We start from the raw sequence: 26,563 nt of genomic DNA, 5'->3' as shown, positions 1-26,563 counted from the left end.
CAACAATTTTCTGCGCAAAGTGGTGCGTTATCTGACAGAAATGCCGGGGTGCAAATATTTTTGGCCATGACTGTATAACCACTTTTGTTGAGTTTTTCAAAAAAGAAACCCTTTCCACTGATCCCCAAGTGACTCATAGCGGAGCCCAGGAACCCACACAGGTCGCAGTTCATCTAAAAGTATTCAAAGGCAGCCGGACACAATCATCTGATTATACTGAATGGCTAAACAAGATTGTATTAGGTATTATTGGAAACTACCATGCCAAGGTTTATATAATTTGCTCACAATATTAACACAACAAAGACTATAAGAAGCAGAGGGGAACTCACAGATATAGGAAGCAGACACAAATACTGCACTGACAGGCATTTACAGATTTATATTAATAGGTAGTAAAGTCACTCTCTGAACTAACAAACACGCCACAAAAGGTTACAGATTGTTCAAACACAGGCAGAAAAAGCAACACTCGGACGACATACGCATACAATGTGATCCGGGCTTGTACACTACGAAAGTAACTGCGGGAATGCAATTATACTTACACACGATGTATTCTTTACCAGGTGAACACCATGGAAGGAACAAAACAAAACAATAAAACAAAATAGAAGGAAGAAAATGAAATGGAAAGAAAGCTGGTCAAGGTCTGACCAGACAACAGAGAAATAAGCAGAAGCCATCTGATGACAATAGAGAACATGACCGATGGAAAAAACAACAAGAAATGTAACAACTAATCAGAAATTGCTTGTAACCAAAATGAACCTATAAGATGGTTTATGGAAGATTGGTCTACATTACGGCATGTAATACCACACAGTTCCCAAAGCTCCAAATGATACGCCAATTTTAACAGAATGTCCATGAACAAATGCCTGCGCAGCTGGGGAGGATAAACATATGGAGGAGGAGGAAGGCTAGGTGAAAAAGGGACGAAGTTATGAAGGAGCATGCAGTTATGAAGAAGAAAGTTTAAGTGATGGAGGGATAAAGTTATGGAGGGGAACGGGGAGTTGAGAGAAGGATGAAGTTAAGCAGAGGGAAAAAAAAGGTGAGAGAGGGATACAGTTATTTGAAAAGAAGAAGTAGGTGAGAGAGGAATTAAGTTATGGAAAAGGAAGGCAAGGTGAGAATGGGATGAAATTTTGGAGGAGGAAGAGGTAGCAAGAGTGAAGACGTTATGGATGAGCAAGGGAAGGTGAGAGAGGAATAAAGTTATTATGATGGAAGAAGAATGGGTGATAAGGATGATGTTTATGTAAGAGGAAGAGGTGGTGAGAGAGGGACGAAATCAAGGAGGAGGAAGAGGTGGTGAGAGAGGGATGAAATTATGGAGGAAGAGGAGGTGAGAGAGGGATGAAGTTATGGGGGAGGTAGAGGAGGTGAGAGAGGGATGGAATTATGGAGGAAGAGGAGGTGAGAGAGGGATGAAGTTATGAAGGAGGAAGTGGAGGTGAGAGAGGGATGAAATCATGGAGGAAGAGGAGGTGAGAGAGGGATAAAGTTATGGGGGAGGTAGAGGAGGTGAGAGAGGGATGAAATTTATGGAGGAAGAGGAGGTGTGACAGAAGGATACATTTATGGAGGAAGAGGAGGTGAGAGAGGGATGAAGTTATGAATGAGGAAGTGGAGGTGAGAGAGGGATGAAATCATGGAGGAAGAGGAGGTGAGAGAGGGATAAAGTTATGGGGGAGGTAGAGGAGGTGAGAGAGGGATGAAATTATGGAGGAAGAGGAGGTGTGACAGAAGGATACATTTATGGGGGAAGTAGAGGAGGTGAGAGAGGGATGAAGTTATTGAGGAAGAGGAGGTGAGAGAGGGATGAAATTATGGAGGAAGAGGAGGTGGTAAGAGAAGGATACATTTATGGGGGAAGTAGAGGAGGTGAGAGAGGGATAAAGTGATGGAGGAGGAAGAGGGATGAAGTTATGGAGAAGGAAGAGGAGATAAGAGAGGGAGGAAGTTATGGAGAAGGAAGAGGAGATAAGAGATTGAGAGAGGGATGAAGTTATTGAGGAAGAGGAGGTGAGAGAGGGATGAAATTATGGAGGAAGAGGAGGTGGTAAGAGAAGGATACATTTATGGGGGAAGTAGAGGAGGTGAGAGAGGGATAAAGTGATGGAGGAGGAAGAGGGATGAAGTTATGGAGAAGGAAGAGGAGATAAGAGAGGGAGGAAGTTATGGAGAAGGAAGAGGAGATAAGAGAGGGAGGAAGTTATGGAGAAGGAAGAGGAGATAAGAGAGGGATGAATGTTTGGAGAAGGAAGAGGAGATAAGAGAGGGAGGTAGTTATGGAGAAGGAAGAGGAGATAAGAGAGGGATGAAGGTTTGGAGAAGGAAGAGGAGATAAGAGAGGGATGAAGGTTTGGAGAAGGAAGGGAAAGTAAGAGAGGCATAAGGTTATAGAGGAAAGTGGGAGTTTACATATGCAGAACAAATATATAAGCTGCAATTTTAGAGTAATCACCTGGAGGAAAAGTATTAAAAAATAAAAAAATAGAAATGTCATAATAGAGGTAAATGATGAGAGTGACATAAATGGTTGTCTCTCACAGACGCACCTAAAACAGGAAGAAATAACAACACACATTCCCCTAGACACCGCCTGTCCTCCCTTGTATGGGTCAGTGTTGTGTCACTGTGATGTCTCTGCTGGAGGGAGAGCTCCACCCTGCTCTTCAGCCCGCTAAATCTGATTAATGTCTCTATGTCCCAGAGAGGAAAGGGAGACGTTATGAGTTGTGCAGTTCAATAAGATTACCTTCAAAATATAAAATCAACTCTGCACAGCTTACACATTCTGGATCTATGGACTAATTTAGTTAGAGGTATAATGCTGAACAGCTTCCAACCCTGTGGTGGCCCTAAAAGTCTGGAAAGGTAAGGGCCAAAGGAATTACATTGCTCACAGGACTTCTCAAAAAAAAAAAAAAATCAAAGCTATAGTGAAGAAATGATAAAGCTTCATCTAGTCGCTTCTTGGTAGCAGAACGTTGCAAAGAGCTGTGCAATGGAGCTTTCGTCAATCCCTCCTTTGTTGTTTCATGCAAGTAATTTACAATTTGCACTTCAAGTTTATTTTTCTTACTTTCTGTGTGTTTCATGTGCTCCCCTTACACAATTTTTAAAGCACTAGACTAGCTTGTCTGAATGAATTCATCCTCGTATTGATTAAAGGAAACCAAACATCGGAGAAATACAATGAGGGGAATTCATCAAAACTGGAGCAGACAAAATCTGGAGCAGCTGTGCACAGCAACCAATCAGCTTCTCTCTTCAGTTTGTTCAGTTAAGATTTGAAAATGAAAGAGAGAAGCTGATTGGCTGCTATGCACAGCTGCTCCAGATTTGGTCTGCTCCAGTTTTGATAAATTCCCCTCAATGCCTATTACTGGGGACTTGTATCTGAAAACTTCAGGTAGATAAGAAAGGCAGATTGAAGCCATTGACTCACAAAATGTACTAAAAGCTGTTATTCAGCATGACAGTCAAGCAACTAGCATTTTCAAAAAAGAGGTTTACATATAGGAATTTGGGATTGTCTGTTAAAAACTATGTGGAGGTCAGGTCTAGTTACTTGTTTACTTGTCTCAGAGAGCACTAATCCATCAATTGTTGTAAAGTCAACTGTTTTTACATTTCGCACTACAAAATGGAGAAAGTAGTCTTCTATTGGTGTGGATGAAGCACTTAAACCTGATTAACGGGGTAAATAATAAAACAAAAAGAAATACAGGAGCGCCTGATTGGAAGCTTAATGTTAGGCTATACGCAGTGGGATCTAAATGGACGCGTGTCCATTTACTTCCAGTTACCCCCCGGCTCCAGCCAGGTCTGGAAAAACAAATGGATCATAGTCCTGTTTGCCCAGACCAGATTGTGCTGGATCGGGGGTAATCTGATGTAAACGGTCCATGGGGAATCGGATGTAAATAAACTTGTGTCCAACATGGGGTCCGGTAATCTCATTTTCAAAACTGGACGGACACAGATGTCACAACGGTGCCATCGGCTCTGATCAGCAGGGAATCCATGCACGGATCCCCTCCTGATTGGACCGTGTGAAAGGGGCCTAACTTATCTATAGGTTTTATTTTAAAACATTTACCTAAAATCCCCAATTATTCACCTGAATCCGTGGTCCTGTGGCAGGCCTGGTCCAAGGTCTTACATAATCAGATTAGTATTATGGGAGTGTTCTTTTTGCCATGGCCATGTCGCTCCCTGTTGACATGGACTCTGCCTAATCAGATGAGTCCATTGGTGGGATCCTCAAAGGGCCCTGAAGACTATCAGTGGTGGCATCATGATGCCAGGGGTCTGTGGGCCTGAAATGCAGCAACACATCACCGGTCTCCATTACAGAAATGCCACAAGACAGCAGACTCCGGTAAGGAAAATTGTATTTTCCTTCAAATAGGAGAATGGATATGGAGGCGGGGCAATCGAGAGGTTTGTTTTGTCCAAATTTTGGATGTCGATGACAATAACCAATGGATGCCTTATTTGTAGCTCATCTCATAACCCACTATGGCTTTGTTTAGTTGACATAAATTATAGATCCCTACCTTGGGTGGCATATGTATATCCTGTAGGAGCATGAGAGGAAGGGAGCAAGGGCGGGCCTTAGCCCACCCCGACCAGAAAATTTTAAGATGTTCAAAATTAAAATCTACTGTAATAGTTGTTTTTCGGCCACATTGTTTTTTGTTGTGTCTTTGTCCCGTAGCTCTTGTAGGGCTGTCTTATGTTGACAGGCTGTTTTATAATATACTATAATAGGGATTATCTAGCAATTTGGTCTCGACTGTTCTTATATACTCTCCTGGCAGGATAAAGGGATGTCCGACAATATTCTTGGTTTTCAACCCCCTGTTGAGTAACTACTACACCTCAAGATAAGGAGGTGTGACGTAGGTATATTTATAGGGGGAAAATATGAACAGCTCCTTTACTGCCGGAGTTTGGAGCGGGAAGCTGGGCATGGGGCCAGCTTTAGCCGAAATAAAAAGCGCTAAGCGTATGCTATCAGTCGAGACCAGATACTATTTAATGTGTAATCAATAGAGATGGAATAATAAGGTATCCCTCTTAGATGAAGACTGTCCTAAAACATTGTTTAATGTTGTAGATGTTTTTTTGTTTTTTGTATATGTCTGGATGAAAACAATAAAAATGTTTGAAAGTAAATTATAGATCCCTCAAACTTTTGTATTGTAAGGAAACAGTGTGGCAAAACCTGTAATTCATCTTTAATCTGATAGATGACTATAGAAAAAATGTAGATTTTTATTTTACACATCCTGATAAATGAGACCATTATTTAAAAAAAAAAACAACAACAGGAAACCTACTTCTCCAGCAGAGTAAGGGCCGTCGTTGGGTTGACACGCAGATATTTACAGTTCGGTTGTCCATAGTCGGCCAAGTAGGTTGACCAGTCCCATTTGATAAAAAGATCCAGCAACTGTGGAGAAAGAGGAAATTGATATTCAGAGGCTGGCGTTCGTGTTCTGTAAATGGTGAATAATGCAACATGCAAACAGAAATGTGCAAAAGCTGTAAAACTGGCCGTACATGTGGGCATACTTCAGTCAAATCCAACCACTTTTGAGCCACCGGGAATCTTTTTTTTATATTCTTTATTTGTAAGCACAAGAAGACAGAGATCCAGTCGCCCGAAGGCTGCACATATGCATATAACAGCAAGAAAATTAACCAAACTAGCATAGCCGTTACCGAGCTGGTGTATTCTCAGCCATAGCCACCGGGAATCTTAGTAAATCGCCAGGAGCTAAGCAATCTACCACCCAGGGATACAAAACGTAGCAATAAATTGCCATCATGGATACCATCTATTGATAGGTCAGAAAGGAATTAAATCAAACAGGGGAAAAAGGGAAATTTTGTCAAATTGGCAAAATGTTCACCCCCATCTCCTTGCGGTCATTCAAAACCACCATTTTCTGTCTTGTAAAGGAGAACTATGAGGGGGTGCTTTTCACTCACCTCATAGTTCTAGCCGACCTGTGGCAATGAGACTGTCACAGGTCGGCTCAGTAGATCGGGAGGTGAGCGAACACATACCGGCGTTCGCTCACTTCTCGATCCAGTCGCAGCTCTCTGCCGTGACAGGGGACTGGATGTATTCCCCCCTCCGATCCTCCAGCGCTGACTGGCGGAACGGACGGGGGAGAGGGCAGGTACAGCTGGCTCTGCCTCTAGATAGGCAGAGCCAGCTGTCACTCAGCTGTAGCTCCCTATATACTGAGCTTAGGGTGACGGGAGGACGCTAGTTTGTGTCCTCCTGTTACCCTAAGGAGAACTATGGGGAAAACGCCTGACCCCATAGTTCTCCTTTAATATTGAACACATTGTCATGCGTATGGCCAGCTATAGACTGTTCCATTGGGGTTACAAAAGACAAAAAAGGTTTTGGTGGACAAATCCTGAGTGTTTGGTGCTACACCCCTAGTATGGTCCAAAAAAATAGAGAAGGAAAGTGGGGCTTTAATGGCACCAGGCGAAGTCCAATAAGTCACACAATTACTTAATTAAAAATATTGTTTTATTTAGTACAAAATGTAAAAAAGAAGAAAAATGGCCATGATTAAAATCTCAAAGTGCATCATATTAGAATCGAAACAGACCTCCAGCAACCACTCGGTTCCATGATCCGGACACATATAACATGATTTGAAATAATAAATATTAAAATTGATAGTGATGATAATACATACGTTAGTCACACATGATACATATCAAAATCAATCCCTAAAATTCATGTATAGGCCTTATCTGGAACCAATAGAGTGGATGATATTCAATTCTCTATGCGTTTCACGCATATAGTGCTTCGTCAGGAGAAGGAGGTAATCATCCCAAATGCGGAGCCAGTAAATGCACACGCGATGTGAGAGGTAGGACAGGACGGAGAGGTAGGTGCCCCCAGGTATAGGGAGATGGAAAACAAGGCCAAAGCAACTGTGCTGAGGGGAACTTTCGTTGGTCATATGGTGGAGGAGGGAGAGGTACCTCAGATCGACACCTCCATCTAGTCCAACCGCTGAAAGGGAGAGCTACACCTCAGAGTCGACCACGCTACCATCTCACGTGAGTGCCGCCAGTGTGTGCCGGACCGTCCGTCTCCAGCTGCACACAATTTTTTTTGTACATTGGGGAAGTTCACAGAGATTTTATGTAGGATTATGAACCATTTAAAAAATGAATAATAGGACGTAGGAGGTAGACCCTGTGAGTACTTATTAATCCAGAATGTCAGGGTCAGATCATGCTTTCCAGCCATTTTGTTACACACTGCAACCTCCAGCTGACATCATATGGCAATGACACCTTGCTGGAAGCCTCTGCTGAATATTCCACCTAAACTTTTCACCTTTGAACCGAAAAACTTAATAAAATGCGAGTGTGCAGGCATTCGAGAGTCACGGGTGTTTTCAGCATTTCAGTCTGTACCTTCTGGGGAAGATTCCAAAACGAAATATGCAAATACCATCAATTCTTTTAAGCCGGCCGTCTGCAGCGATTCGGGGCCATGCATCAAACGTGACAGGACACACACTCACAGAAAAATGTATTTACCAAAATCCTATTTGAGTGCGGGATTAACATAGCAGTTGTGGCTGGGCGGATGTCAGCTGGTGTCAATCACGCGGGGAAATGTCAAAGTGCGAGGTAGGGAGGGGGCGCGCTTCATCTTAAGCAGATCATTAACGGATGATTTAATTGTGCGTGGCGACACTTGATCTGCCAAAGGGCGGCTTAAGTGACGGCAATGATTGGCTGCAGCGCCTGTAAAGCCTGCACTGGGTCTAGAAATGACAAATGGGGGTCACTACAATAGATGGTCGGTTTGAAGACTAAAATACTCATTTTGGATCAGGTCTGGCCTCCTTATAATTCTCTACTTTATGTGCAGAGATGTAAACTCACTGCTGATGGAAAAACACTTCCTTCCACCCTTATTATGTACTTTTGTTTTTTTTACATTGTTTATTATGTGGTAGTGTTACAGTAACCATAGGTGAAAAGAGTAATGCGTGTAAGTGAAGACTTCATGTAGGAGAAGCTTTTGACCTTCACCTTCCCCTTTGAAGGAACTTGCTTGTCTTATGGCAAGCCCAAAGACAAGGCCTTCTTATTACAATAGGACTTTCCTCCAGCTCCTTATCATAAATTGCTGCTTTAAAAGGAGAACTATGGGGTCAGGGCTTTTCCCCATAGTTCTCCTTAGGGTAATGGGAGGACACAAACTAGCGTCCTCCCGTCACCCTAAGCTCAGTAGCTGTAGCTCGCGGTATACTGAGAAGTCGATGTCGAGATCCGCCCAGCTGCGTGAGTGACAGCTAGCTCTGCCTATCTAGAGGCAGAGCCAGCTGTACCTGCCCCCCTCCCCCGTCCGATCCGCCAGTCAGCGCTGGCGGATCGGAGCGGGGGGCGAATCCAGCCCCTCCCCTGTCACGGCAGAGAGCCGTGACAGAATCGAGAGGTGAGCGAACGCGGGCATATGTTCGCTCACCTCCCGATCTACTGAGCCGACCTGTGACAGTCTCATTGTCACAGGTCGGCTAGAACTATGAGGTGAGTGAAAAGCACTCACCCCATAGTTCTCCTTTAAGTGGAAAAATATACTTGCCTTGTATCCCCAACGTCCACACTGTAGAAGGTGACATTCCCCCGAAAAGTTCAAGTGTCCCATATCTTGCAAAAAGATACTCCATTACAGCGCTGGCATGTCTTCTTGCAAGATGTGGGATCCTCATTGCTCCAGGGGTCTCCCCAGAAGAACCGTGACATTACCCCAAGAGCTGATGGTAAGATACATATACAGTGGTACCTCGGTTCACCAACGCTTCTGTTCACAAACAATTCGCGAACAGGAAGTTCATCAAAGTTTTGCTTTTGTTTGCGAACTCCGCATCGGGCGACAAACACAACCGCAGCCATCTTCCCCGCTCTGACACATGGTCGTGGCTTCCTCTAGTGGAGATCGCGGTCTGATCACAGTTTGATTTGGTTCACGACCAATTCAGTTCACGACCAGAATCGTGGAACAAATTAAGTTCATGAACCGAGGTACCACTGTATTTTCTCACCTTTTTTCCCGCACTTCAATTCAGTAATTTGAGTTGAGGGATGAAGGCGTCGTGATTGAACAAGCAGACCTTGAAATGAAAGGGAACCTGTGCTTTGTCCATGGAGGGTGAAGCAACCAGCTCACTGGTCTCTCCCGGCAGTCAGCGCTCACCTCTCTGCCCTCCATTCCAGGTGGTACAATGTCCCCTCAGCATACTCATGTCTAATCCAGACCTATGGAACATGCAATACAAGTAATGACGCCAGCGCTCCTTAGACTGCCGGAGTGCAGGGGAGAAGAGGCTGCAGGGACCAATCTAGCAGCGTGGCGGGATTAGGGGATCAGGTAAGTAAAAGTGCTTTTTCCTATCCCCTAGGCATAAATGAGCACCTAACCCTTGACGTGTGGGAGAGGATCTACTGCAAGGGTAATTGTTTGGTTTGCCAGAGATGTCCTTTAATCATACACTGGCCTTATAAATATAGAGGTTTAAAACTGAACGCGCGGCAACTGATAAGTGTGCTGAGATTTACGTGCAGTAACAGAGGAACTGAACGTGATCAGAAGAGTTAAAGGAGAACTATGAGGTGAGTGAAAATCACTCATAGTTAGAGCCGCCGTGTGATCATGAAACTGTCACACGTCGACTCGATAGACCGGGAAGTGAGAGAACACATACCGTCGCTCGCTCACTTCCCGATCATCTCCCTGCAGAGAGCAGTGACTGTCGCTCACGGCTCCCTGCAGGGATTCCGCCCTCCCCTCTCCGATCCTTCAGCGCCGACTGGAGGAACGGACTGAGGAGGGGGCGGGTACAGCTGGCTCTGCCTCTAGATAGGCAGAGCCAGCTGTCAATAAGCCAGCTGGGTGGATCTCGACAGTATATAGCCCGCTATATACTGAGCTTTGGGTCACGGGAGGTTAGTATATGTCCTCCCACAACCCTAAAGAGAACTATGGGATAAAAAGGCTAGCTCTCTTTTAAAGGTTAATTTTACTTTTCCTGGCTCGCGGCGACCCACTGAACACGGGGTCACGACCCACCAGTTGAGAACCAAGGCTTCAGGGGATCAAAAAAAAATGGCAGCGGTCACGCGGGGAGTTCCTGAACATGCAGGACCCTAAGGCCTGGTTCACACCTACTCTAGCGCTGGCTTCATTGGCACCGCTGATTCTCTGCCGCAGCTCTTCAGGTACCCCCTTATGCCACCACCGGCCCTGGCAATGGTCACAACTAGGTCTTATTTTTCGGGGTAGGTCTTATTTTCGGGGAAACAGGGTAGGAGTTTTTGAGCAGTTCGAAAAGCGCTTGTAAATGCCCAAAACACAAGAAATCCCGTGATTTTCAATGGACTGGTTCACACCTGAGCAGAAAAACAGCAAACGTTCTTCCATTGCCCACAATGTTTTATGAGCTGCCAATCAAAAAGCACATACAAATGTGCACAACGCGCATATAAACGCTGTTAACGCGCGCACAGACGCGCAAAAACGGTGCCGCCTAGGTGTGAGCCAGGCCTAAGATGGACCAGCTTTAATGGATTGATTAAAGGACTGTAATTACCCCCAATGGGAACAGAGATGAGATTAGAAAGACGTGTTTGTAATCCCAATCTAGGTGACAACCGTGGCTCCCCTCCATAAATACAAAAAAAACCTCCTTCGCTCTCTATCCTGGCTGTCTCTCCTGGCTGTCTCTCCTCGCTCTCTCTCCTGGCTGTCTCTCCTCGCTCTCTCTCCTGGATGTCTCTCCTCGCTCTCTCTCCTGGATGTCTCTCCTCGCTCTCTCTCCTGGCTGTCTCTCCTCGCTCTCTCTCCTGGCTGTCTCTCCTTGCTTTCTCTCCTGGCTGTCTCTCCTCACTCTCTCTCCTGGCTGTCTCTCCTCGCTCTCCTGGCTGTATCTCCTCGCTCTCTCTCTTGGCTGTATCTAGTCGCTCTCTCTCCTGGTTGTCTCTTCTCTCTCTCCTGGCTGCCTCTCCTAGCTCTCTTGGCTGTCTCTCCACGCTCTCTCTCCTGGCTGTCATTCTTCAGTTTCTCTCTTGGCTGTCTCTCCTCGCTCTCTCTCCTGGCTGGCATTCCTCAGTTTCTCTCTTGGCTGTCTCTCCTCGCTCTCTCTCCTGGCTGTCATTCCTCAGTTTCTCTCCTGGCTGTCATTCCTCAGTTTCTCTCTTGGCTGTCTCTCCTCGCTCTCTCTCCTTGCTCTCTCTCCTGGCTCGCCTTGCTGTATTTTGCAAACAGTGTAGTGCCACAGGCTGTGTAAACTAATATTCTTTGATGTAATACATAGCACTACAACCCCCAGTATCCACCAGAAAGGTGTCAGGGAGCTTGGCTCAGCAGATTCAGGCTGATAGGTAATCATGTGTGCACAGCTAAATAAATATACCAAAATGGAATAAAGGGGCCGCCATTCACACCCTTCGGGATCTACAAGCATCAGCTGCGAGAGCTACTGGTAGATCACCATCTACCCAATGGGCACCCCCTGTCCTAGGATGTAAACGGCTCGTTTCACTACGAACCTGCTACTCCATGACACCCTTAATAAATAACCAGCCACACTTTGAAGTTCGCTGTAAAGTATGTTCTAGATGAAAACAGTTTTTGAGAAACGAGCGTTCTGGGTTCCTTTCAGCGAGTTGTGAAAGAAGAAAAGCAGTAAACAGATGATTGCCGTGGCCAGGCAGTGCGGAGGAGAAAGTGATGGGAGCTGATGACAGATTAGTGACAGGATGTCTACACACAGGCTGGAGAGAAGGAGCGTCACTGATGCTCAGACTAAACAAGGCCAATGTACATAGCAGGGCTGTTCATGTAGCTGGCCTCTTCTGCCTGCGCTATGAAGCAAGAACGCCTAGGCAAACACAGGACGAAGTCGGCCTCGAACTGGAAGATCTTCCAGAGCTCCAACTTCTCCAAACAGGAAAATGAGGTCATCACCATGAACTACCTGACTTGTATAATTGTATGCAACTACAAGTATCACTCATACGCCAACCAAAAAGTAGTCATCTGTCACTAAAGTCTCGTTTCTTACTTCTCCATACTTGTGTCACCATCCTGTTTCTTTACACCAGTGTCACCCCCACTCGTGTGTTTGGACCAGTGCCACCCCCACTCGTGTGTTTGGACCAGTGTCACCCCCACTCGTGTGTTTGGACCAGTGCCACCCCCACTCGTGTGTTTGGACCAGTGTCACCCCCACTCGTGTGTTTGGACCAGTGTCACCCCCACTTGTGTGTTTGGACCAGTGCCACCCCCACTCGTGTGTTTGGAAAGTGTCCCACGCACTCTAGTGTCCCAGCCAGTGCCATTCTCACTCTTGTATAACTGGACCACTGTCTCCACCCACTCATGTCCCATCCAGTGGCTTTCCTACTCCTGTATGCCTCCACCCACTCGTGTGTCCCAGCCAGTGTCACCACCCATTCTTGTGTCTCAGCCAATGCCATTCTCACTCCTGTATGTCTCGACCAGTGTCTCCAACCACTCTTGTGTCCCATCCAGCGTCCCCATCCCCTCTTATTTCCCTTCCAGTGTCCCCACCAACTCTTGTGTCCCAGTCAATGTCTCCACCCACTCGTTTCCCAACCAGTGTCCTCACCCACTCTTGTGTCCAAGCCAGTGTCCCCATCCTCTCTTATGTCCCTGCTAGTGTCACCACCCATTCTTGTGTCTCAGCCAATGCCATTCTCACTCCTGTATGTCTCAACCGGTGTCTCCAACCACTCTTGTGTCCCAACCAGTGTCCCAGCCAGTGTTCCCATTCCACTCTTCATGACATTACCTGATTTCGGGACCCTGCGTGATCCTGAAACATTGCTATATCTTTGTGATTTTGGACAAAGGAATGACGGTGTGCTGGTGGCTTATTCTTCATGTGTACCTACTATGGCACCACCCGCTTTTTATTGCAGCACTCGCAAAATACTAAAAAGGGACATATTGTTCAGGTATGAGATGGGACATCTACAGAACCCATCCACTCTTAGTCCCAACTCGAGGAACTTTCTTAAGTCCATGATGGTACCATTGAATGCTTTGATGAAAGATTTTCCTGAATTTTCATACTAATGTTCCAACAAAATTCTACTAGTATATGGACTGCTTTAGCCCCGTGACTAACAAAAGTACCCTGAATGCCTAAAAAGGACCCTTATTGGCCAGGGGGACAAATGAATGGTGAGCGTGGCTTAGCTTCCATCCCTTCAATCAAGAAAGTCAAAGACTGTTAAACCAACAGAATTTCAGTGGGGCACACAGAAGATGAACTAAAAATAGTAAGAGCAAGCAAAGTCAGGTCTTATCTAAAGTGCTTGACAGGTTCACTTTAAATCTGAAGTGAAAACAGTTTTTGTAGTGGTCTGTGTCCCCGCTGAGGAGATCCACCATCTTTGGTTTGTCCTGGTGAGCAATGGGAATTTCAAAATCTTCCTTTTGTCACCGGAACAGGGGTCTTTAAAGGAGAACTATGGGGTTAAGGCTTTTCCCCATAGTTCTCCTAAGGGTAACGGGAGGACACAAACTAGCGTCCTCCCATCCCTCCGCCAGTCAGCGCTAGAGGATCGGACAGGGGAGGGGGGGAATCCCTGCAGGGAGCCGTGAGTGACAGTCACGGCTCTCTGCAGGCACAGGATCGAGGAGTGAGCGAGCGCCGGTATGTGTTCGCTCACTTCCCGATCTACTGAGCCGGCTCAGATTATGAGGCTGAGTGACAATCACTCACCTCATGATTCTCCTTTAACCAAGGACCCCTGTTTGGTAACAAACCGCCTGAAAAAAAAATATACCCTCACTTGCAGAGAGTTCCTCTCACTTCCTGTTGTGTCTGCAGGATAGGAAGTAAAGGAAAATCTCCCCAACAGGGTACAGAGAGCACAAAAACATAATGGAGGTTTTACCCATTCTCCCATTTTAAAAACCTGCCTTCATACATACTAATTCTAAGTCTAAACCAGTAGACCGGCAGCCTAGATTCTGGCCCCACAGATAACAGTGCTGTTGTGTGTATCCTCTCCGGACACAGTATGATGCACGGCGTAGAGTGTGTCAGAGACAGGTCCACTTTACCTCACACAACAAGCTGCGTCCAGTTCTAATATTAGCTACAGATCAGAATTCAGTCATAACATAGACGGCGGGTCTCTCCTCACATTTATTAAAGGGGACAAGTTCTTCCTCCTGCCAGGAGAGTTCATTTCAGTTACACAGGGTTGTCCAGGGGCCACCGAGTGAAAGGGCTGCTGGGATTTGTCAGTATAAACTCTGGATGGCCTCCACCGAATAATACTTCATGCACAGTGACGCTGAATACACAGAGAGAAGCAAGCTGGGGATTTCTCCTGGGATTATTCTGTCTCCCAGGTGAAACGTCTAGGGGGGGTGGATTCCAAAACGAGCAGGTCACGGACAGGTAAAGAGAGGGACTTTTACAAAAATACCCGAAACTGTTACAGTATAGGAAGGTGCCATTCATAAATAGCGAGCGAGCACTACCTTCATCTGCAATGAAAACGGAATATTTTACATCTATTAAAAGCCAAAGTTTGATCTGCTTATCTTTCACCTTCCCTGGTTCCTCCCCTCATTAATATGCTAATTAGGGCCTTAAATATGAATTACATATCTTATTTTAGACTCAGCGATGTCATCCATCACTGGGTCTCTGTGCTTCTCTATCCAATGTGACACAGGAGTCACTACTATGATGCAATCACTCGTGGATGTGTCTGTAAACAGAGCAGCTAAGAAAAGACTGGTAAACACTTTACCTTTAAAGCTGAAGGTCATGGCTGGTGGGAGGGGCTGGTGTTCTATCAAAGATTGTGACTGGGTTGGAATGTGTGACCGGTCACACATTTTAACGTAATCCCGCCCAGTTTTTCGGCAGTGGAATACGTGACCGGCAAAAGGTAGAGAATTCCAATGCTTTCTCAGCTGTTCCAGGGTAGATCAGCATTGCAGATCGTATGTGTAGGAGAACCTATCTGCCCTGGAACAGCTGATCGGTCCTGAAATGTCACTTCTATCCGATGGTATTTGCAGGAGAACCGATCTGCCCTGGAACAGCTGATCAGTCCTGAAATGTAACTTCTATCCGACTCTGCGACTGCGATCTCACAATGTGAGATCGCAGTTACATTTCAGGACTGATCAGCTGTTCCAGGGCAGATCGGTTCTCCTGCAAATACCATCTGCGATGCCGATCTGCCCTGGAACAGCTGAGAAAGCGTTGGAATTCTTCACATTTTGCCGGTCACATATTTCACCTCCGAAAAACTGGGCGGGATTACGTTAAAATGTGTGACCATGTCACCGGTCACACATTCTAACGCAGTCACAAACTTTGATAGAACACCGGCAGGGTGCTGTACATGCCTTAGCACTCCTCACAAGACTTACTTTCCGTTATCCTCCCAGCAGGGCTGGTTCTTGGGAGGAGTTATGCAAATATGCCTTGATGGGTGGATGTGAGCCTGGAGGAGTGGGAGTGCCTAGGCAGGGTGCATTTGCATGCAGACCACCCTTGGTAACACCCACATGTGATGCTGAGCCTCCATGATAGAAAGAACTGAAATTCAATGAATGAAAAGGACGGGTCAGGGACAGTCAAGCTGGGCAGGAAAGCCCTAGATGATGCTGGATGTCCAGGAAATGAGGCGGGCTCTATCTGACTTGCTCCAGCTTCCAATGCACATTGTAAGAAGATTACAGTGTGCCGTGAAATTAGAGTTCAGCTTTAATGTTTAAGTGTATAGGAGGCTTATGGTAAGTGACTCGCAACCAAATGGGAGGATAACGGAAAGTAAGTCGAAAATTCTACTGGTGTATGACCAGGGGGAGGGACAAGACCTGAAATGCAGCAGAGAACAATCAGGTCTCCTGCTCTGCCCGACAGGGCTATGCTCTGTGGCGGAGCTGTGTTTTTTTCAGAACTAGATGGACGGCAAACCAAATCCTATGGCAGGTAGAACACATCTGTGTACACAGCTCTTTGCCTGGAGTAATATGTACTCAGTGACAAACTGTTCCCTTTAAATGAGAACCTGTTATAAGACCGGCTGAGGTTGAGCCGGCCTTTGCCCACCAGGGGCGCTGTTCTCTGCCGGCCATCACTAGACCTGCCTTGCAGAAGTATTTTCCAGCTAATCCTTCATCCACTTTGCTGTACAGATGGCCGAGGAACGCTCCAAAAACTGTCCAAATCAAAGTATTTATGGCACCTTGAAGCAGGAATGGAAAGAGGGGATGGGGGTAACTGGAGACAGAAGGTCTCTTCCATGTGAGCTAACCTCTGGATGGCCTCTCTGCAGAACAGACTTCTGAGAAACACATCTTGTCACAAGTCTGGGGAGCCATGCTGAGTATTTCGGAGGTAACCGTGTCACTGGCGTGACAGGCCGAGGATGCGTGAAGAAAGAAAAAGGAAAGGAAACTTTGCACATTTCCATAAAAATCCAGTCTGGGTGAGCCAAGAAAAACTAACTCCAGATCATCATTATGACTCGGAGGACTTCAGCTTCATGTCAGATTCTTACCAACGTCTGTGCTGTAGATATTGGGTGAAGCTCCCTGGAATCTAGGTCACTATGTCACCCTGAGCAAGGGACCCTCCGTGGCCCCAAAGTGTTGGTTTGATTGATGCATGTTCAATGTTCAATAAAGAGATGAACAAGAATTTTGCATCCTGTGAGCGCTGGAGATTCCTTTCATCCATATCATGAAAACACACGGCACCACCCATGTCATCACTTTGAGCACCTCTGCTTGGAAGGAGAAAGGTCTAGATCACCGTATGGAGTGCAGATGATAGACCACGATGCTCCCTGGAAACTCAGAGGGATGCAAAGAGGGGGAAGAAGGAGAGAGGGGGAAGAGAGAGGGAGGGAGCGGGAAGAGGGAGGGAGGCAGGGTGACTGGTAGAGAGGGAGGCAGGGTGAGTGGGAGGGAGGCAGGGTGACTGGTAGAGCGGGAGTCCGGGTGAGTGGTTGGGTGAGGGGGAAAGGGAGGGTGGGGGAGAAGGGCAGCCAGAGGAGAAAATAAAAAGGAGATAGAAAGGTAGGCAGAGGAAGTGATGAAAGAAGGAGAGGGAGGGAGAGAGGAGACACGAGGGGCAGGGAGGGAGAAAGCGGGAGTCAGAGAAAGAGAGAGAGAGAGAGGGTGGAAGGCCAGAAGGGAAAGGGGAGACAGCTTTATTATTTTTTTAAGGGCAAATCCCGAATAAGAGATTCACAACGCCAATGTCCACCTTGGACTGAAATATCAGTTTTCAGCAGGCCGTCGCTTGAATCATTTCATCAGCCATAGGTTTTGCAGTTCTGCTCAACCAGTGTTGAAACTGACACACAAAACAAGCAACTTCTTTTTGTCAGAGTGACCTATTCATTAACAAAGACTCGGCAGTATGATGCTCCTTCCCTGTCCAATGAGGAAGCTGAAGGCAGAGAGTGGACATAGCCAGCTATAATATCAAACCAGAACACACGCATCTGACCTGCACGGTGAACGAGATGTCTAGATCACAAGACCCACTGAACAGAATGACAAATCTTCAATCCCTGGCAGATAAAACAGTTCACATGTAAATATATTTTGTAGACGTATTCCGCTTGGTTCCTGGGAGCCGCTTTCAGCCCAAAGACCTTTCATTTATTTTTGTGTGTGTTTGTGAAATCTTTGAATATCGGAGCAGTGCGTGGCCCTCTCTATTCCCAACCAATTCTTCAACTGTGTTTTATCAAGCTGTGGGTAATAAAAAGGCGCACATGGCGGGTTCGCTGTTTATTCAGTGGAATTATTGATTTAACCATTTCCTGACAATTAATCTGCCATGGTGAGACGTTGAGGCAGATTTATCTGAAGGTAATAGAGAACAGTCTATGAGCACATGCTTGTCGCACCGCTCTCAGATTAACCCAGCCGACACACAATCCGTAATGTTTATACAAAGAGCCGCCACGGCGCACGCCGTATACATTACGTATGCACGGCGAGCCCATACAATAACACGGGACGCTTTAATCCTGTGCCGACATCAGCAAAAGATTACATCACAAACCACTTTGTACAAAGACGCATCCTCCTCCATGATTCTAGCCAAGGCTGCGCTAAGACAGGGGGGTGCGATTCTGTCTGGAGGTGGGGCGGTGTATATTTTGGGGAGGTCATGAACTGGTTCAGGAAGGCACAATATCAGTTATCTATAAAGCAGAGATTGATGTGACCTATAGGGTGGCAGTATGTAAGGGACAAGTCATCGTGGCGTAGGTCCTTGATACGCGATCTGTATTGACCTCCAGGTACTTTCCAGAGCTGGAACAATATATTCTGGTAGACCTGTCACACATATAAACAGGCAACCGCAGTCAAACAAACAGATACATACAGGGTCTAAAGGGTTAAAAAAAGACCCATAACTCCGTTCTCTTGCAGAGCAACATCAGCGAAAGAATTGAAGCTCTGATGCTTCCAGGTGCGTCAAATATCCGTGTTCCCATCCGCTGGCCACGACATCACATGCAACGGGAGGGCACAGGCACACAAAACTACCAGACTACCCCCATACTGCAAGGACTACCCCCACACTGCAAGGGTTAAGTGCTCACTTTGTCTAGGGGGATCAAAAAATGCAGATATACTCACCTAATCCTCGGTCCCGCGACAGTCAGCACTCACCTACTCAGCTCCTGCTAATGTCCCTCGGTGTCCTCGCGTCTAATGCAGGTCAATGGACCTGCACAAGGACGTGATGATGTCAGTGGTCCTTAGAGTAGAGGCTGCAGGGAATGGTCTAGCAGCCCAGAGGGACTGAGGATCAGGTGAGTATCTGCTTTGAAGCCCCTAGGGAAAATGAGCATTTAACCCTTGCAGTGCGGGTGTAGCCCCAATGCAAGAGACAACTTTTCCTTTCCCTGGAGTACCGCTTTAAGTCTCAACTGGCTTATGCAAGAATCAATTAAAACATGGCCTGGTTGAGTGAGGCACTGGTGATGTAGTCCTGGCCTGGTTGAGCGAGGCACTGGTGATGTAGTCCTGGCCTGGTTGAGCAAGGCATTGGTGATGTAGTCCTGGCCTGGTTGAGCGAGGCACTGGTAATGTAGTCCTGGCCTGGTTGAGTGAGGCACTGGTAATATAGTTCTGGCCTGGTTGAGTGAGGCACTGGTAATGTAGTCCTGGCCTGGTTGAGTGAGGCACTGGTAATATAGTTCTAGCCTTGTTGAGTGATGCGCTGGTGATGGAAGTGAGAGGAAATTCCAGCCTTCATATCATTGTATCAAGAAAGGTGGAAAAACCCGTCCTGCTGCCTTTACGCCATATTTTTTGTCTTCCTCGCAGCGCCGCAGGTGCTTTTAAAAAAGAAAACAAGAAACAAAATGCAGAGGCCGCCTTTCATATCTGATCATAAACAGATACGGTCGCTGTGCGGTGGAATGAGGAACACGTACTGGTGAGAACAGACGATCTCCAGGACATGACGGAGAGGTGAAGGAGGCGCGTTTCATTCCTCGCCGCAGATCTCAATAACCCGATATAGATTTTTCCAGGAGGTCCTAAGCACGGCGGCGGCGGCAGAACACCAGACGCGCCCTTCTCTCTCCGTGCCTGGCCAGCCGTGCTCTCCCCTCTCCCAGCCTGTGCCAGGCGGCAGCCAAGCGTTCGTGCATATCGCTCCATAATATCACTTGTACGGCTGCGAGGCAGAGAGAACCAGTGAGGCACTGGTGATGTAGTCCTGGCCTGGTTGAGCGAGGCACTGGTGATGTAGTCCTGGCCTGGTTGAGCGAGGCACTGGTGATGTAGTCCTGGCCTGCTTGAGCGAGGCACTGGTGATGTAGTCCTGGCCTGCTTGAGCGAGGCACTGGTGATGTAGTCCTGGACTGATTGAGTGAGGCACTGGTAATATAGTTCTGGCCTGGGTGAGGCACTGGTAATGTAGTTCTGGCCTGGCTGAGTGAGGCACTGGTGATGGAAGTGAGGGGAAATTCCAGCCGGCACACAATTCATATTGTTTACACAAAGAACCGTTGCCACCTATGCCGTATATATACACAGGGCAAAATCCCGGGCCGACATCAGCAAAACATGACATCACTGGGAACCCAAATGTCTATTCTGACTGCTGAATTTTTGGACCCCCTTGGGTCCTCCTAGCCAAATTTCACCTGAGTCAGCAGGGCTAGGCTGAAATTCGATTGGTGTATGGCCAGCTTTGGAAGGGATTGCTCCCTCATTTTGGAAAGATGTCTTCTCACTTCCTGTTGTGTTTCTCTTCCAGGAAGTGAAGGGAAATCTTACTAGGAGACAAACGTAGCTATTCCTGTCTCTAGTTTTGGTTATAGATCTCTTATCTTATTTTCAGATTCTGCACACTCCAAGAGCTGCCAGGTACTATACACAGAACTATGTTCATGTTGGCACCCCCTCGGTACAGTGCTCCTGCCGCCTGTCTACCACGGGATCAATGATGCCACGACGACAATTTTAGGAATACGAAGCTGATGTCGTGTTACGTTCTTGGTGACCCCGCTAGGAACAGACAAGCAATAAGGATGGCGTGTTGCAACCCGGTCTCCTACATTTGAGATGTTTTCCATTAGTGATACCACAAGCCCCCCCAGGAAACCAAAATCAATGACGCGTTCTCAGCGGGTATTGAGCTTCTGCACTTAAGAAACGTGAGAGTGGTTAGCACTTCCCAGAGATCTCTAGGATAATGTGACATAATCTCATGGATCCCCCCAACCCACCCATGTTCCCTCGTGTCTTCTGTTTGGCTATGTGCACATAAAGGTCCAACAAATCCCATGTCCATACTGTAATAGATGTGTCACATGCACTCCTGACAGTGATCGGACCTTGATTAGCCGTTGTGGCGCCGCGTTTTCCAAAATCGTAAAGACGGAGATCACCAGCACTCCAAAAGCATTGAATTACTTTGCTTATTTATTGAAGAAAAGTGTCACAAGCGTCAATAAGCCAACGTTTCGGGGGCCACGCAGGGTCCCTTCTTCAAGGCGACATAGTGACAATACCTGTTACCTTCATGACCATTATTATGGGATATGCAGGAGCAAAACAAGCCATACCCAGCCAGAGCATGTGCGGACTATTAGTCCTCATTCACACGAGAAAAGGCCGGCAAGTACAGCTCCGTGCGTGGCCGTATCGGGCAGCTCCCGTGAAGGACAGGTGCTGCATGTGATTAGTACGCAGCCCCTGTCCTTCTCTATGGGAGTACGCGGCCCTGCGCCACTCTACGCTCACCCGCCCTGCACGTCCGTGCGGGTGAGCGTACTCGTACGCTGACAGAATGGATCCTGTCTGCGTCCGAGCCGGGACACCCGCACTTGAGGTGAGCGTAGGGCAGCGTACGGCCGCGTACTCCCATAGAGAAGGACAGGGGCTGCGTACTAATCACGCCCAGCACCTGTCCTTCCCGGGAGCTGCCCGATACGGCCACACACGCAGCACGGAGCTGTACGTGCCAGCCTTTTTCTCGTGTGAATGAGGCCTTAGTCTCTGAAAGTTATGTAAACCTGCTACCTAGCAGTTCCCCAAGTTCTATCAAGCTGTAAGGCAGTGGTTCTCAACCGTTCTAGGGCCGGGACCCCTTGGTAACATTTGCCAAGTTGTGGTGACCCCCAACGGTAAAATTTAGGGATGCACCAATACTAGTATCTGTGTGGGCTCTCAAGAGGCTATGCAGGCTCTCAGGTGACTAGTGGGACTCTCTGGTGGCATCCAGTGCGGGCTCTGTGATGTCCAGAGCGGCTCTTCGATGATGAAGCACTCCCCTCACATCTGCCCGCTTCCCCTCTCTCTGATCCTCTACAGACACCGCTGCTGCAGCGCCATCTGGGAGAACTGACACCGCTGCGCTAGGAGAAGGCTGAGGAGCCTCTTACCTAGCACAGCACAAGGCACGTGGGGACCCCCTCAACTGTGGGTTGTGTCTCACTTTTGGGTCACGACCCACAGGTTAAGAAACACTTGCACACTGGCAAGTTGTGATTAACTCCAAATATATGCGTCGTGTATACTTTACAAAAAAATTGCCGCGAGGTGCTACAGTGTTCGGGTTTGGCTTGAAGAAAAGGTGGCAATCCTAGAAACACTGCTGTAAGGTGTGATGTGCAAACACCCATCAGGAGTCACTCTCTCCATGGGATACCACTGCTAGACAATAGAAGTACCAATGTGAAGTCTTGAGCTGCTTCTCTCCTGGACTAAAATTGCTCACTCTGATTTCACTGCACACTGCGAGCTTCTCATAATGTGCATTAGAAACGGCAACAAGTCAGATAGAGTCCGTCTCATTTCCTGGCTGGTGGACATCCAGCATTGTCCACCAGCCAGGAAATAGTCCATCACTTTGATTCATTGTATTTCAGTTCTTTCAATCACGGAGGCTCAGAATCAAATGTGGGCATTGCCCGGGATAGTCTACATGCAAATGTGGTCTGCCTAGGAACGCCCACTCTTCCACATTGACATCCACCGGTCAATTTTCCATAACCCCTTCCAAGAGCCAGCCCACTGCTTGCATTAGAGCAGAGGGCTCCTGAGACTAGTATTGAGGCAGGTAATATATAGGTGTCTTGCTGCACTCCTCACTGGTATAGGATGTCCCTTGTCATCCTGGTGGGTGCTCGTAGCGACCACGGATGGCGCCGTAAAAATATACAAGCTTGCAAAGGGATGTCACCAGCACACCATTTAAGTGAAAATCGACAAAAGTCAATTTATTAATGGAATACTGTCATTCCAATATAAGAGCTTTCAGCCTGTGCCAGGCGGCAGCCGAGCGTTCTGGCATATCGCTCCATAATATCACTTGTACGGCTGCGAGGCAGAGAGAGCCCTTTCAGTGTTTGATGTTCAGCTAATTGTGATACAAGCTGTCTGCCTGCCAAACACAAATGGTGCCTGGAGGCGGACGCCTGCTGTGAATTGTTCACCGAGAGCGATCAAACCGCTTCAAGAGCGGCGATAAGTAAAAACTACTTAGTGCAACATGTGTACCTGGCAGGGCTTGCTGGAGCGACAGATCAGATCCTCCACAGGAGTATATAAACACTTACCAGGGATGAAAGCGCCTTTTTATTTTACCGGCGATGCAAATGTTTTTTTTTTCTTTTGGCTCGGGTGTCGTGTGCGCAGGCCCAAAACTTTATGCGTCTGATAATAAAACGTGAACAAATGGCAATACCTACCCAATCATATTGCGCCTGCAGCGTTGAGCTTTGTGTTGTGTCTGGAAGGGTTAAAGGGTCAGTCCACCCCAAACTGATATTTCAATATTTGGTTGACGCCAAAAAGGTTAAAGGGTTAATTGTAAGAAAAAGAACTTACCACTTCTCGCCGCACCTGCTGCACACACCTGCGGGATCCCTTGCCAGCCGGTGAACGCACCTTATTATGTAATAAGCATAATGCTCACAAACGTCACATGACCACGTTGACAAAGCGCTTCTGAGCCAGGGACCAGGTCCCGTAAAAAAGTGCTTCTTATGTGCTGACCAATGGCGTTAGAGAATCACCTACACACCATACAGTGCTTGAACCAAATGAAATGTCCGCTAGTGCTCGAAGTGACGACACGGATGGCGCCGTGCTACAGTCCAAGCAAAGATAGAAGTCACCAGCACTCACTTGTAATGTGCAAAAAAGGATAGAACTTTTATTGATACGTCACAAGCGTTAAGAAGCAACCTTTTAGGGGGCCACACAGGGTCCCTTCATCAGGGTGACATCGTGTTGACCAATGAGCGCTCACCATTTGCAAACATTATGCTCATTGCACACTGGCAGGCAACTCAATTAGCCACAGGGCAATGGCATGCAGCCCAACTAGCCAAAGGACATTGAGAGGCGCCTGGCAATGGTAGGCACACCGTCTATATCAGAATAGTAAAGATCACACTACTAGTACGATTGTTCCCAAAACGGAAATCAAATCCGTGGATTAGAACCCTCTAACCCAGGGGTAGCAAACCTCCGGCCCTCCAGCTGTGATGGAACTACAAATCCCATGAAGCATTGCAAGATTCTCACAGCCGCAGACATAACTCCCGAAGAGAGATGCATCGTGGGATTTGTAGTTTCACCAGTGCTGGAGGGCCAGCTGGTCAGCTTTACTCTAAATTAGAACATAAAAGGAGGAGCCAGCACTCACAAAAGTGGACAGGAACACCCAAATCTCCCAGGTGTAATCATGGAAGAAAGATCTCAATGTTGGAGCATTCAAGACACATAGGAAGCCAGGTGCTGACTCAAGTTCCACCTATAGCTAGTGGGGAAAGGGGGTTCCCCTTTAAATAAAAAACAAAAATGGAACGGATGGCAACATAACATTGTGCAAATAATTAAAGGACAAAGGTGAGGCAACTGCTTAAGGCGCCTCTATTATTCCCTTTCTAATCACTTAAAGGAGAACTATGAGGCGAGTGAAAATCAGTTTGAGCCGACCTGTGACAATGAGACTGTCCCAGGTCGGCTCCATAGATAGATTAGATAACAGATTCCCCCCCTCCCCTGTCTGATCCTCCAGCGTTGACTGGCGGAACGGACGGGGGCGGGTACAGCTCTAGATAGGCAGAGCCAGCTGTCACTCACGCAGCTGGGCGGATCCAGACAGTAATGTCGGGATCTGTCCCGTCTGCGGCGGTCTCAGTATACCGCGAGCTGTAGCGGCGGCGTATACTGAGCTTTGGGTGATGGGAGGACGCTAGTTTATGTCCTCCCGTGACCATGAGGAGAATTATGGGGAAAAACACAGACCCCAAAGTTCTCCTTTAAAGGGTATGTCTCTCTCTACCAACAACTTGGCCCAGGCCAGTGGCACCATAACACAATGGCCGCTCATTTGGTTCTTCTGGCATCGCCAGTCATTTAGCAGTGATACAGATTTGGGGAAGTGGCGTGGAGTTGACACCTTCCAGAAAGACACTGGTGTTCCTCCCTCCCTCTCTCTTTTACAGGAAGCTGATACAAGGACAGATTCAGATATGTATATTGGCCGTATTTGAATTTCATGTTTTTTTTGTTGTACCTACCTAGAGTCAAATATGCAACTTCTATATCTTACCACTGACATGGCTAGTGACCCAACTTCTCTTCCAGCAATGTATAGGAAATATAATCTAAGAGTTCACTTAAAGGACAGATCCTGCTACAAAAAACACTCGCCACCATGACCGCCGACCACGGCTTGGCCGGAGAAGATACACAGACAGAGAATTCTCCAGCAGGATCAACGGTTTCCTTTTGTCACATTACCCAACAGAGAATCCGCTTCAACGGCCGAGCTCTTGTCTTACAAGTAAACTCTGGGGTCGGGCCAAGTATGACTTTACAGGCGGGTGATGACATATTGCGGGCATCGGTGACTGAGGCGCGTTTTGGGGTCGGAAGCGGCGAATGGTGACAGGAAGACAGAGAGCCGATCGCCGCCTGTACACTGCGTGAGCTCATTCCGGGCCGCCGCTGCTCAATATGGGAGACAAATGAGCTGCTGACAAATAGGGCGAGCAAGGTGGGCCAATGTTTATTCTCAAGACGTACCCTCACTCATACTTAAAGCTGAACTCCGGGATAAACAAATTTTGTCTCCATAGAAGAACCATGTGTATTCTTCCTTCATTCTTGGTGAGTTGTGTGTATTTCTTCCAGATCTGTGCAGCAATCCAGTGTGACACTTGGAGCTTCCTGTAATAGAGGCTGCTCTCTGTGCTTGTGCAGGGTGACTGGTCTTGTCTCCGCCCCCTCCTGTAATAAAGACCGCCCACTGCTGCTCTCTGTGCTTGTGCAGGGTGACTGGTCTTGTCTCTGCCCTTCCTGTAATAAAGACCGCCCACTGCTGCTCTCTGTGCTTGTGCAGGGTGACTGGTCTTGTCTCCGCCCCCTCCTGTAATAAAGACCGCCCACTGCTGCTCTCTGTGCTTGTGCAGGGTGACTGGTCTTGTCTCCGCCCCGCCTGTAATAAAGACCGCCCACTGCTGCTCTCTGTGCTTGTGCAGGGTGACTGGTCTTGTCTCCGCCCCCTCTTGTCTCCGCCCCCTCCAGTAATAAAGACCGCCCACTGCTGCTCTCTCTTTGAGCAGGGTGACTACTACACAGCACAGTCCTGTCTAGCAGGGCAGGAGACCTTTCTAAAACACTTACATGTCTTGCCCACCCCTTAGCCTGTGATTGGCATCAGACTGATGAACTCATCTCCCTGTCACTCTGCTCTCTCCTCCTATCAGCATGCGTCTTGTCAGCACATGAACTGGTTGGCTCCTTGTGCGGCTACCTCTCCCTGACCAAGCTCTTCTATATTAGGCCTGCAAGAAATCAAATTTAGTTACTTGCACCTTAAAAAAAAACAACAATTTATTGGTGTATTATGAATGCAGGGCTGTATTAATCTGCACGTTTTATATGTGCCTGGAGTTCAGCTTTAAGCATTCTTGGTAGACC

At 47.3% G+C, this 26,563-nt stretch overlaps 1 protein-coding gene across 5 annotated transcripts in view; it reads right to left on the bottom strand.

The window, feature by feature from the left end:
- The window catches only part of EXOC6B (exocyst complex component 6B), a 262,345-nt gene that overhangs the window by 3,261 nt on the left and 232,521 nt on the right, over positions 1–26,563 (bottom strand). For 4 of the 5 annotated variants that reach the window (XM_018561202.1, XM_018561200.1, XM_018561204.1 and 1 more), the window contains one exon: positions 5,361–5,473. In XM_018561202.1, coding sequence (XP_018416704.1) covers positions 5,361–5,473 — 113 coding nt within the window. Of the gene's footprint in view, positions 1–548; positions 561–5,360; positions 5,474–26,563 lie in introns of all 5 variants that reach the window. The other variant, XM_018561201.1, reaches the window with a different exon arrangement.

Source organism: Nanorana parkeri, unplaced genomic scaffold, assembly GCF_000935625.1.
Source record: "Nanorana parkeri isolate BGI_ZX_2015 unplaced genomic scaffold, ASM93562v1 scaffold507, whole genome shotgun sequence".
In the NCBI taxonomy this organism is placed as follows: domain Eukaryota; kingdom Metazoa; phylum Chordata; class Amphibia; order Anura; family Dicroglossidae; genus Nanorana; species Nanorana parkeri.
Note: the sequence above shows the minus strand (reverse complement) of the source record. Positions and strands in the feature narration are given on the sequence as shown.